This window comes from Heliangelus exortis, chromosome 3 (genome assembly GCF_036169615.1).
Source record: "Heliangelus exortis chromosome 3, bHelExo1.hap1, whole genome shotgun sequence".
Classification (NCBI taxonomy): domain Eukaryota; kingdom Metazoa; phylum Chordata; class Aves; order Apodiformes; family Trochilidae; genus Heliangelus; species Heliangelus exortis.
The window spans coordinates 24,434,718-24,448,777 of NC_092424.1; the positions used below are offsets into that span (position 1 = coordinate 24,434,718).

The 14,060-nt window shown below is 39.5% G+C and overlaps 1 protein-coding gene across 22 annotated transcripts in view; it reads right to left on the minus strand.

Annotated features, from left to right (window-relative positions):
* ESRRG (estrogen related receptor gamma) overlaps positions 1-14,060 on the minus strand; it is a 404,999-nt gene that overhangs the window by 343,392 nt on the left and 47,547 nt on the right. For 8 of the 22 annotated variants that reach the window (XM_071739667.1, XM_071739658.1, XM_071739659.1 and 5 more), the window contains exon 2: positions 6,591-6,636. The exons of 10 other annotated variants lie outside the window; for them this stretch is intronic. Coding sequence is in view for 4 of the 12 variants with exons in the window: in XM_071739644.1 (XP_071595745.1) it covers positions 6,591-6,636 (46 nt within the window). In the remaining 8 variants the exon portion in view is untranslated. Of the gene's footprint in view, positions 1-6,312; positions 6,348-6,590; positions 6,637-14,060 lie in introns of all 22 variants that reach the window. 4 more of the 22 variants (XM_071739669.1, XM_071739666.1, XM_071739645.1 and 1 more) reach the window with 1 other exon arrangement.

The window sequence follows — 14,060 nt, forward strand, 5'->3', positions numbered from 1 at the left end:
TTACGGTTATTTCCTACTGTCCTTCACTGCAAATTAGCCACTGAAATATTCAAAGAAAGGGGTGAGATCCAGTCGTAGCACCGCAGTTTTGACATACAGTCATAGGGGCACACCCAGACCATGACATGCTTCTGCCTTCACCCACCTCCCTGTGGAAGAGGATCTCCCAGTGCCTTTTGACATCAGAGGAAACAAACCCACCATGGTAGTTCCCAAACTGCAAATCTGGGAAGCACACCAAGAAGCAGGTAGGATTGCACAACAAACAGCTCAGATCGGAGGCCTGAAAGGATATTTCGTACTTTAAACAAGGTTGACAGTGCAGGAGGAAGAACAACAAATATATATGTAAACCTCATGCTTCAAAGCTTAAATTAATCCCTAATAATTAAAGATTAGGATGAGACTGTGTAGAGGGAAGATTATCCCATGTCTGCCCATTGTGAAGCTCTTACAACTTTCCTTGAGGCACCCAGGGTTGGTCATTGCTACAGACAGAACAGGAAGATCTAGAAGGATCTCAAGAGTGATTAATTTCATAGTTTCCACATTTCTGCTTAAATAAATAAGACACAGATGAAAACCAGCAAGTCTAATTGTTTTGAAGGCAGCAGACTTGTAACTAAATGAAATGTCCAACATTTGGTATCAGGCTGTATGTGCTGCAACCCTGATGAGACAAGCACACCCCACTGCAGATGCCCTTCTCCTCCACACCTCCTACCATTTTTTAGCCTGTTTGTAATTTCACTGTAATAACCTCAGGGCAGCAACCACTCCACATTTACACATGAATTAGAACGACACCTCGCACAATGGCATACCAGTCCTGATTGGAGCTGGACTGCTCCTGGGAATGCTGCTGGGAATGCTACTATAAAAAGAGCTCATAAATGTAAGAGTACAGCACAACAACACACACACATACCTTTTATCACAGTTAACATCATTGGAGTGTTAACTCTTTGTTTTCCCCATAAAACTGCAGGGTGTTTCATTGATTTCTAAGCTCCAAGATGGCTGCAGGATGTGTGGCTAAGCTCCAGCACACCTTCACCAGCACACTCTGTGAAGTCAAGACTTTGATATCCATGTCTGCATTTACTGTTTAATAAAATGGCACGAATGTTACAGACTCATTATAGATATCGAGACATATGGCTTAATCTTGCTTAGGATTTACCTGCAAGTTGATCCAATGACAAGTTGAGGACATTCAAAATGAGGAAGCTTTAAAGGAACCCACATCAGTGTCAGCCCCATTATCCCTGTGCATCCATTACAGACCAACTGTCTCTCAACCTCATTAGCCCAAATTCTTCAGTTTTCATCTTTCCTTGGGACACCCTTTTGAACTATTATGTTAATATATTCTGGAATCTGAGCTTTTGCATGTAACTATAATAAATAGCTAATTCTCTCATAATTCAGGTATAAACAACTCCAATACATAATTTGAACATAGTCTGGTATTAAGTAATTTTATTTATAACTGAAAATAAATATATAGAAAGATTCAAAAATATGGATCAAAACAGACCCATTTTTACTAACAATTCTGACCCATTAATTATTATGCAGGACATATTTTCCTGAAGGATTATGCATGGCTCATGTGATTTACAAAGAGCAAAAAGAAAAAGAAAGGAGTGGGTGCAGGTAAGGTGGCAAATCAACATATTACTTGAGTACGTGCAAAATTCAGGTACTTGAGCCCTTTTTTAGGTCAAGATCTGTGTTGTAGTCACTCATTCCAATATTTAAGACCTAGAAAAAAATGGAAGTAGCCAAAATGTAAAATATATCAAAAAACAGTTTTGCCAGGCCTGTATGGATGGACTGCTTATTTATTAGACTCTACACAAACAAATTCCGTGGAAAATCTAAAACTACTTTTCTCTTTCTCTGTCTCCTGATAGGTTGGTAGCATTACAGGGTCTTCATTTGCTTTTCCACAAAACCTTACACTCAATGCAAGTTTTGCCAGTAACATAAACATGGAGAGTTTCTGTCTCAGAGAAATGTGACTCCCTTTGTTGGACAGTCTCGTGACTCAATGCTCATTTCTTCTGCCCAATCACCCATGGCTCTTACGAAAGCAGACTCTACCCAGTGTTGCACTGCTACTCTGGAGGAAAGACCATTCAGGAATGATCATCTTACTTTCTACAAAGATAGTAAGAAACCATGGTCTATATGGAAAAGGCTATTGACAATCCTGCACACACTCAGTCACAGTCAGCTATGTGACAAAGACCGATGAAATCCTATTAGAGAATAATACAAATGACAGAGATTAAAGAATACAGTTAGCTCCTAATTAAACAGCCCATAAAACTGTTTAGAACTTGCAGAATTTATCACCAGAAGAAGAATCTCAAGACCTTTCAATGGGTGTCATTTTAACAGACCTGTTGTCCACTGAACCAATTACTCTGTTTCTTACAGATGGGATACATCACCAATTTATGTACTATTAAAAGATGATCATGCACTGAGCTTTCCTGAAATTGTATAACATTTGCACGGTATAACACATACTCGCTTGCTGCAGTCTGATTCAAAGTGCTATAAATATGTTTGCCCTTTCTGCTAAGCCCGCCTAAGGGATTAGCAACCCCCCAAAAGTTCAGTTGAATATTAACTGCATTAACTTTGCAGACTGTAACATACTGTTACACTCAAACAGCCTACGGTGCAGTATGGATGACTTGCTTAATAAAAAATGTTTTCGTGCAAAGCCCTATTGCTAGAAAAAAAGAATCCGCTCCATCAAAGGGGGTGACCTCTTCCATTTAACTTCATAAAGCAAATAAAAGGGAGATCTTTACAGGGGTGTCCAGAGAAATGCTTATCATTCTGTCTGTCAAACCAGATAAACTTCCCTTGGCAACACAGCACCAGCTCCACTCTTAAGTTGGAAATTAAGTCAGTTCACCATGAAAAAGACCCTGTGAAACACAGTAAAGAGTCATCTACTGTAGTAGTATGAAGTTAAAAACTTGAAAAAAACCTGACTGCTTGCTTACTGATTTTGTTAGTAAGTGGTGCTTTGCATGTCAGCTCCCATAAAAGCCAAATGCGTGCCAAAAGACTTTCCAGCACAAAGTTGTATAGCAGTGAAGACAAATAAAAAACTAGGAAATATGAGGAAGAGGGAGAGTTGATAGGAGTGTAAAAGGGAGCTGACTTCATAGCTAATGCTAAAAGGAAAAGAGGGTTCTTAAACCTCCTAAGTAAAAAGCTCCCAGGCAGAGGGCAACTGGAAGTAGATGATCAAAAGATGAAGACAGGGAACGAGAAAGAGGAAAACAAGAATGGCTGGGACAAGTTGCTGAAGGTTACAAGGTATAAAGTAGACAGGGAACGAGAAAGAGGAAAACAAGAATGGCTGGGACAAGTTGCTGAAGGTTACAAGGTATAAAGTAGACTTCTTTGAAGTAGCCAATTGATTGTCAAAACACACTTAAAGATTTAAAAAAAAAATCTATCATTATAATCACAGTAATACAAAAATGTACAACATGCCTATTATGTGTTGAAAATGGAAATTCCATGTTACATCTTCTTTTCTTTTTGTGGGAACATACAACAACTCTCAAAAAGATCTTAATAGCAAATGCTGCAATGAAACCTTTTTTAATCAGTCCTTGAGAATCATGTATGTATTAATTTGTAAAAACATACTCTCCCATACAAAGAGTATTGGGTGTAATCATAAACCAAATAAAAAAACCATATTTCTCCATAGTTCTGTACACATACTTGCTTCTATATGCCATCTAGAAATGGAGACCAACAGTAGATATTGGTAGTTATGCAAGAACTTAAGCTGTAGAAACCTCAGACCACAGCATGAAACTGGAATTAAAGCTTTAAAGCAAAAGAGAAATGCCTGCAATCACCTCCTTCCCAAACACACACAGACAGACTCACACTGCACACCTGCTACCCACCGGCCAGATGGGACTGAATTCTCCTGAGTCAGATCTTGGATTTTTAAGCTCAGCTTGAGTTCAAATGAATTTCCAGATACCAAAATATATTATAATTTCATGTTTAAAAACTTACATCGGTGTCCAGAAGTTGCTAGTTTCAGTATTGTTTGTACAATTAAATACATATTAAAGTGGGACTATTACCCCAAATACACTGATACAAATAAATAAAACGCAGCTTTGCAACAATGTTTGATTTAATTATGTACACTCACCTAATGCTTGAAAACCAGAAAGAAGCTGATTTTATATCACCAGCACATTAACTGAGATTGGAAACTTAGCTAATCTATAGCAACTGGCAGTGTTCTTTAAAAGTCCATGAAGGCAACTTAGCAGCCCAAACTCACTTAAGACATTGTAGGAACTGTCCCTTAATGCACAGGTATTATAAAATATTAACACATGTTAAGAAAAAACTGGGAAGCATTATATTCCTAGAGAATCTGCTAAGCTTGCACAATGTAACATTTATCATCAATATAGTTTCTTCAGTTAAGAGATCTCTAGCCTGTTCTTCAGGAGGTCTCTTCCCCTCTCTCCCTCCTCCAGCAGCACAGCTCCACCAAGTCCCTGCCTCCTGCACTTCAATGGGCTGCTCGCAGCTGACAAAGCCACATTTTTAATTGGGACTGGCCTCTGACCTAGTCTTTCTCCACCTTTCCCATCAGTCCTAAAACCAATTTGAGACTTGCAGGGGGTTAACAAGTCGTTGGCCAACAGCAAGACATTCTCCGCAGGGACCGCAGGCATCTGGAAGCTGCCGCTGGTGGTGTTCCGCCAGAGCTGTGTCTGGCAAGCACCGAGGCACAGAAATGCCAGTCCTGCTTGCTTGGCCAGCCTTGGACTGACCTTTAGTCGTAACAGGGAACAGGAGTTTTGTTAGTGAACAGAGAGTTCTGGTCTACACATTTTTAAAATTGATTGTTTTATTGATGTATAGTGCCCAGGTGCCCTCATGACAGTCACTAATATAGATTTTGAAAATAAAATTAATTAAGGGCCAGTCTGGACCACCTTTACTGTCATCATGTAGTACCCTTTTCTACAAGCAACAAGGCTATCAACCAGCAAGCACAAGTACAGTGTTTGTAGAGTATTTCATTGCATTTCAAAACACTTGACTATGGAGGTCAAGAGCACTGTCACCTACCTACGCGTGTGCGTGTACACACACATTCTCTCTCTCTCTCTCCCTCTCTCTCTCTCACTCTTCTTTCCCTACCTTCCAAAAAGGCAACCGAAGCATAGAAAACTTAATCAACAAAAGTCTGTGCAGGAGTGCCAGCAGTGTGACAGTGGGCTCTGTCCCTATGGATGGCAGCAAAAGCACGGCATGGTGCAAGCCTGAGCGGGAGCGGAGCAGCCTGGCACACAGAATAATCTGAACTACACTTGGCCAGCCCTTGAAACGGTTCCTCATTAGCTGCAGGTTACTGGAGCCCCAATGAGTAGTGCTATTTTCATCCCCTGCCTACTGAACACAAAATGCATTTGCAAATATCCTGTAAAATACTGCAAAGCAAGCCAAAGAGATATGACAACATAAGAGGCATACTATTTATGGAATGCACTTACCGTCATTTAGAAAAGGAAGCTGACATGAGCAACAGCCTAAATTTAGCAACACATTTAGTTTTTATTCACTAGTCACAATGACAACATTTTAGAAGGCTACCACACACCTTGTGTGCTGAGAAGTTCCACTGAAAGCAAGACAGACTTTGATCTGAAAGAGATTCGGGATCAGCTCCTTAATGAATACAACACTGAGTTAAATTAAGGCAATCACCATCTTGACTTTCTATTCTAAGTAGACATAAAATTACATTGATTGCTGGAAATGGTGGCATTCAAACAATATTGCCCAAAAGCTAAATTCATTGTTGAGCTAAACTAGGCTTCCAGAGGGCACTGTTTGATTTGAGGGGAAAAAGCATCTACAAACCACATATTTTCAATTAATAGTTTAAAAGGCACAAAGAAAGAAAGGAAAAACACTGGTCAATATGCCACATGCTGCTCAAAAAAGCAGAGTCTCTGCATGTAGATGTAGACACTGTGTGCATATATTACACGTGCGTGTATATATTTGAGTGGGTGCAGACATGCGGTTTGGGTTTTTTTTTTAAGGCAGGCTGTTCTACATAGGCTGATTTCGAGATCCAGAAAGACACAATGTATTCTAGAACAGCCTGAGAATGCTCTTTTATCCATGCTAACTTTAATTCAAAAGCAATTTCAAATCAACAGTGCGTGAAGTTAAACCTAGTTCTCTTGAAAACTCAGAGAAAGAATTAATTCGAACCCTTACCTTTGGTACCTTAAAGACTTTTGGCCATGACTTACCTGTATAAATAGAAAGAACTAATTTACTACAGAAATGCCCATGGGCAAACATGTTCTGGCTAATGAAGTGTTCAGCTTTTGCATGATTAACCAGCTGGTGGGGGTGGTGTAAAAATCACAGGGCATAAAATAATAAGAAAAATTGATTAGCAGCTCTCTCTTAAAGCACTCTGAAATTTTTCCTTATTTTTGATCAGCAGTTTGGAAAGCAACTGTATAGAAAGATAGACTTAAATGACTTACCAAGGAGCCAGGCAGAGACTGCACCAGGCACTCACTCCTCCAAGACCTGCATCGCAGAGAGGTTCAAGTGAAAAGCGAGATACCAACCAGCCCCATGACTGGATTACTTATACAACTGGTCCTGCCACTAGTCATAAAGGTAATTTTCTACCATATTGCAAAAGACAGTATATAAAGTTAAAAACTATGACTCTGCTTTGAGTCAGTTAATTTTCCTCCCCAGTGCTCTACTCCTGGGCACCGTAGCTGGATACAGCTTCTCCCGTGAGCCAATTTCAGAAGTGCCTCCATGCAAACCATGAGCTTCATATATTACCCAGAAATAATGCACACATTTAGGTGATGCTGTTTTCCACTCACCAGGGACAAAAATCCCCTTGCTCTTCCCATCCTGTGCAAGGGGTTTCAAACAAGCTCACGTGCTCTACCCTTAAAATAGGACCTAATTAGTGTACAAATATTTGGCAGACAGGTCATGAAACTAAATTTATCATTAACTGTCCCCTAAACCAAGGCACGTTATCCCCTCTTCACACATATTTGCTCTAGGTCCCTTCAGTTGGGGTACAGCTAGCACATGACAGTTTCTTCAAGAGGGAAACCCACATATTTTTATGGCAAGGCGTTATTTCAGAAATATCAAACAGCTGCTCATATGAATCATATGCAACAGTAAAAAAAAAGATGCAAAAATTTAAGCTATTTGCAATAGACCATAGGAAGAGTCACAGTCCACTTGACCTTCATTATTTCAGTGGAAAATGCATGTTTTACATTTATTTGTGGGCTTTTAAAAACTCGTTTATAGCTATGTACTATGGCACAAGTGGGCAAAGGACCTGCATCTCAGGGGCCAGCAATGTGTTCCAGCCCCTGGAACGCAGCCGTAACTTCAGCACTGGGACTTCACAGATTGGGAACCTGCATTCACTGCCTTTGGCAATATACAAGCATTCACTTTACATCCATGGTTCATTTCTAACTGCAACCAAATATTGACTCCCAAAGCCTCCCCTTTCATGGTATATGATGATATATGACATACCATGATATTCGTAGCTACCTGGATATGAATTCAGTTCTTAAATCACACTGGTATACCCTGCATGCTGTGGCTCAAATTACTAAATCATACCATGAAATCCTTTGCGAGGGGTAAAATCTTTGCCTGAAGTGAGAGTTATTGTAAGAACAGAAACAGAACTCTAAAGCCCTTTCTCCTTTCCATGACTCATCCCTTTATTTTAATTACCACTTTCCGAGGAAGACAATATTCCTTGTAATTCACCAAAAGAGATATTTTCCCATGCCAGTTCCCTGTAGAATCCAGGCAGACTACCCTGAGAACAGATTGCTTCATGCATACACCATACACTCCAGTTCACCCAAAGATTCACACCAAAGGCTTACACAGGCTAGATAACTACAGATATTCCATAAAGGTTTTCCTTATTTATCATGTACATCTGTTATTTATCTGTACATCATGTTACTTGTCACTAACTTCACGGTCCATCTGACATCAAAGATTTTTTCACATGTTTTCAAGGTAGTGCTGGATACGTGGATCTTTCTACACGTGTATAGTTCTTGCATTTGAGCCTACCCTAACCTTTAGGAAACATTTCTGCATATTAACACTTAGGAAAGTGGGCACAGAGCTGACATAAGCAAACAAAAATAGAGGAAAACCGAAAACACTGGCAGGAAGCTACATCAGCACATCAGTTAGAAAAGTCCTACCGCCAGATAGCAGTTGCAATAAAATAGGAGTTTCTATTTAAGTGAGAAGTGGAATTAAACTTCACTTGAGTCTAATTTCTATGGCCATTTTGAAACATGAGGAATTTCTAAAATGTCAGGTGTTTCTATCTCTGATAAGTTGGGACCCTGATGACACTGGAGCTTGTAAACTGCCTTTGAAGCTATTTTCAGAGATGGTAACAGCCTAATGTGGTTACAGCACAATTTATTAATTGCAGCTGTACTTGCTAAGAATTATGCTGGGGATTAGCTAGCTAAGTCATATTATAATTTTGGCTAACTTCCTTGTTTAAGAAGGATATTTAAAAAAAAAATAAAGCTGTTTGCCATAAAAAGTGAATTCCTGATAAAATATACTTCCTTAAAGAAATTCAGAAATACAACTATGAGGCACAACTGTTTTACAGATGGAAAAAACTAGCTCTTCTAACCTGCCTTATTTAATTATCTGTTTACTTAAAAGAAATTGCTTTGGAAGAGGTTCCCCAATCAGTATTTTCTGTGTGCACTGCAGAGGTCAAGCACAAGAGACTGCAGACTACAGGCTTAGCTTCAAAAGAACATTCATACACAAAGGTATTTAGGTGCCTGATTCCACTTATATCAACGCTCAGTGAAACTCAGAGAGAGCAAGCACCTACCTCTAAGGACACAATCCTTTGACACTACCACAGATTCCATGCTTTTTTTGAAAGCAAAACAGCAGAAAATAAAATAAATAAATAATTAAATAAATGAAACATTGTGCAGCAATGTTTCATCCTCCTCATCCTCTCCTATATTGGAGTTTCTCTAAGGTTGACGATAGGTCCCAATAGAGGACACAACAGCCAAACAGGCTGGTCTAATTAACCAGAGTTTTTCATACTAATTAGTAACAACAGGAGCATAAAGCGATCAATAGGACACCTTATACCACTACTCCTTAAGTCTGCTTTGACTGCCTCTGGTTCAGCTGTACCCTTGAAGCGTAGTTGCAGGGTTCTTCCTGCCACCCTTCCACAAAACATCAATTTTTGGTACAGTCTTTCCTATTCTGCTAGAAACTGATAAGTAACATTGTTAACCTGTGTGATGCAGCTAAAAATCAGGTGTAAAGGGCATATACAGGAGCCAATGGATTTCTTAAAATAAAGTATTTTTATTACCTCTATTGTGATTATTTATTTGAGCAACGAGTAACATAGTATGATGTCCACCCTCTTACAAACCAGTTGTATGCAGACTTGTGTAACACCCATGTCCCACTCAAGATCGAGAGGAAACAAGCTCTGTTACTTCACTGTGTGTTCAGCAACTTACTTCTAACTTTGTACTAAAAGAAGCAAGGGAATGGCTCAAAGACTGTACACTAGAAAGCATTTCTTTACGAGAGCTTGGTCAAATGCTGGAACAGGCTTCCTAGGTAATCAGTGCACCAAACCTGTCCATGATTAAGAGGCATGTTGACAATTCAGACCTGTATTGGTCAGACAGTTGGACTAGATGATTTTTGGAGGTCCCTTCCAACTGAAATACTCTACTCTGTTCTGCTCTAGTCTAACGATTTATTCCAAATTAATTTAAAACTCTTTCTGAATAACTTCTGAAGGACAGCTGGCAAGAAAGTAGTATGGTTGAAGAAGAGATAAATACAGAAAACTTGTAAACCATCTTCTCCAATTGAGAGGCCAAACTGCTAAAATTAGTTCCTGGAATTTCTCCTTTGGGTGCCAATTTGAGCCTTGTTCCAAATGACCACTAGCAGACAATCCTTCTGTCTTTGAAATAATCCACAACTAGTCAAAGACATATTTGCTGATTAGGTGTATGCAACCCTCTCACAAAACATCACATATTTTAAACCTGATTTTAAAAAATGAACTTTTGTTCCAGTGTCCTGAAACTAACTGTACCAACACAAAGAACTTAGATGCCCTCTCAACCCTCACTGGAAGTGACAACTGAGACCTTCTAAAATTGCAGACACATGCTGTCAAGTGCAGGTGTTTGTAAACAAGTTTGGAAATGTTTCTAATTATAAACTATAAAAGTTAAAATTAGAAATCCAATCTGCTAGCTTTAAAAAAAGAACTTCCAAAAGGGTTCATCTAAATGAGAGCAACCAGTGATGCTTAATTTAGTCACAAGAGCAAAATTTCTGCGCACAGTAGCATACTGTTCTTCATCAAACGTTCTACTATGAGTAGCAGTACGTTTCTTTAAAGTAAAAAAAAGGATTTTAGAAGAATTAGAATTTGCTGTCATACTAGGGTACCATATATTTGAATGTGCAATCTAAGAATACCCTATTCACAGGCCTCCTGCATTTCATCTAAATAAAAAGATTTTTTTAAAAATAGTTGCCAAAACTTCTGAATTTGTCTTGACTATGAACATCAAAGTTCAGCTTTTATGGGAAACTTCCCATGCTGACCTTCTGACTATTCAAACCATAGAATATGCCTGGAAGACCCATATTCCTCTGGATTAAGTTCTCTTTGATAACCTCACCTACTTCAAAGCTTGGCTTATGCTGCACTGGCACAAACTCCCAAGTGGTGAAATTGGGAAGGCCAAAAGTCATTGCAGAGCTCTAACTGATACAGATCTTGGGATAATCTTGGGATACTGTCACTGAACAGCTGGTGTCTTGGTCCTACTTTCACCACTCTGGCGGGGAGGTCAGAAATGCAGCTCAGAGGAGCCCCATACTTTGACCAGCATCTCAGAGGTTGGAGGAAGGGTGCTCCTGCAATCGTTGTACCCCAGATTGCATTTATAATGCACTATGATGAGATAGTGCAGGCAAAAAGATGGAGTTTGCCCTCTACAGAAGCTTTGGGAGAAAGCAGAGCCCTTACTACATTTAAGGGGAGATAGTTCTCTTCTTAGGGGGAAAAAAAAGTTAATATTGGAATCTCTTGATCTTCACATTTCTTAAAGAAAATATAACAGCACATTTGAGCACATCAGAACAGCTTTGGCTGATTACAAGTGAGAAAACATGAAGTAATTTCAGAGAGGCTTGGCTGCAGCCTCTCTTCAAGCAAGGGATAGTCTTCTGCTGCACTGTCCTGAAAAAGCTAGAATGGGAAATGGATTAAACAGCAATGACCTGCTCCAGGACCAAGGTGGGACTGCCCTGCTCAGTAGACATCCTTCTGCACCCCATCAACAGCACAGGCAGGGGCTGTGAGGGATTAGAGGAACAACAGTTCTTTGGCCCCCACACACCCAGCTTTCTTCTCCTCTACTGGGATGTTATGTGATAGATGAAAAGCCCAAACCCATCCTCCTCAAAAAAACAGGATAGAGAGTTAGCTGTCTTTGTGCCATCACACTGAGGCAGCTATTTCACATAACAACCACTGTCCAATCCTTCATTTTTCTGCTCTTCCTTTTATTTTTAGTATTTGTTGTGCAAAAAATAATAGAAATTTCCACATTTATTCTGAATAGCACTTTGGCCCTCACATCCTTCAACAAACACAACCAGTACCAGGCTGAGGGTAGCAGATGCAGTGCTACAAACATGCCAGGAGAGCTCCCTTTGCTGCAAGCCATGGATATAACCTGGAATTGCTCATCAGTTGAGCCAAACCCTTTTTTCCATGTCTTGCAGATGGGAGAGATGGAGAAGCCCAGTTCTCCACTTGTGAAGGGATCCCAGCAAGTGGGAGCTGAGGGCACATCTCACCCGAAGGTGGTGGTTACTCCCCCTTTCCTCCTTGGCTTGGATACCTCATCCTCCTCTTTCCTGGCTGGTGTAGGGAGAGCTCCCTCTCCTGTTCCTGTCTAACCAGTGTGAGACCTGGTACTACTGGAGGTGTGGCACATCCAAGGGATACTGAAGGGAGCACATCCAAAGGCAGTCCCAGTGAGCTGCTAGAAACTGGCACCAAAATTTATTCACTGTGGAGGAAATAGTATAATCTTCCAATTAAAACCTATATAAACATATTTCCCTATTCAACATAGACATACGTGCACGTGCAGAGGTCTGTACACATGTTCTGACCCATATATACTGTATATTATATTGTGTATATGCATATATAAATACGCACACACACATACATCTTTGCAAATCTTTAATGCTACTAATCTCATTGTTGTTTTAGTTCAAAATAAGTAAAAAACCTGTTAGTTTCTACAAGCCCATTTCACTTATGAAGCACCTAAGCTTCTGCATATACCTGTGCTGTGTACAGATGGATTTTTTTTTTCCTAAAATTAATACATATTTGAGCTGTGTTTGTAAATTAAAAACAAACCAAAACAAAACAGGCTTTTCACTGGATATATAACTACGTATTTATTTAAGAGATTTTGCATCAAAGTCTAGATCAAATAGAGCAATTAACCCATTACAGTTTTTCTAAGATAAGATAAAAGAAAATACATTTAGGAAATGCTTAATCAGACTTATATTAAGCATTTGAGAGCTAAAATAATATCAGTGACTAATTTCTGTTATTTTCTGCAGGCTCAAACTGAAAGCATGAAGAGCAGAGCAATAGCATATATCTCTACCAAAAATAGCTGAAAAATACTATAGAAGAGTGCCTGCTGGGTTGGTTATGAAAGTAAAGTATAATCCATTAACGGCTAATTAGAAGCATCAGAAGCAGGCTTTGCTGCAATAAGAGCTGCCCCCTAAGTAGATGTTTCTGTAACCATTTAAAGGCACAGGGTTTCTCCAGTTGCGGAGAATGGAGGTTGGATGGTTTCAGCATAAAGGCCATGTGAAAAGAGGCTGTGGCACTTGGCCATGTTACCCAGCTGCTTTCTAAATACGATGACAGGTGCCATTTTTTCCATTTGATCGTGGAACGTAATATGTCTTCAAACAAATTTTCCCCAACTAGTCTGATGTAGTTGCATTTCAGAGATTCAAATATAAGAATGTTTCTTTTCATTTCTCTGATAGACAAATATTGCAGCCTTTGGCACATTTTAAATTATCTCACTTTTTCTCAAGGCTGATTTTTGTTGTATGTATTAGTTTGCTTTTTACTGATATTTTAGGATGAGAAAATTTAGCATTGGGCAAAGGATTTAATTATGAAGGAATTAAAAAAAGAAAAAAAATAAAAAGAAAACGCTACTATTTATAATTAGACTTAATAAACTTGCATTGCAGTAAGGAAGGATTCTTCTCCTCTCTGTCCACTACTGCTTAAAGGATTAGAAGTATTCCCATAATTTTTTCTATTCTTTTCTATTCACGTGGCCAATTAAGCTCCTTTCCAACGACTGGAGGCCAAAAAAGCCTTTTGATTCAGCTACCTATCAAAAGGCCTTAAGGGGTCAGAGCAAAAAAAAAATAGGTGAAACAAGAAATGCCAGTACCACAGCTCCCTGCATAAGTAGCCAAGAGGTGGAAAGTGGACAGTATGGACATGAACAACAAAGAGATATTTTTAAAAGGCCCCAGACCGCAGCCATGCTGGATGCAGAGGCACAGGGACCTGGAATTGGTCCAGGGCTTTGGTGGCCTTCAGAAGTGGGTGACAGCAGAATGCAAGTCTGGCTGCATGCCTTGAAGAATCAGGAAAAAAACAAGCAGATAACTAACTTCCCCTGTTAAGAAAAGGAGCACAGCTAACACAAGGGGAAATAGTTCAGCTCAGTGTTTTAGGCTTTCATCTACATGGATGGACCAGCAAATAAGCAAAGGAAGAAAATTTGTGTGGGGCAGGAAATAAGGGCGTTTAGTCTTTT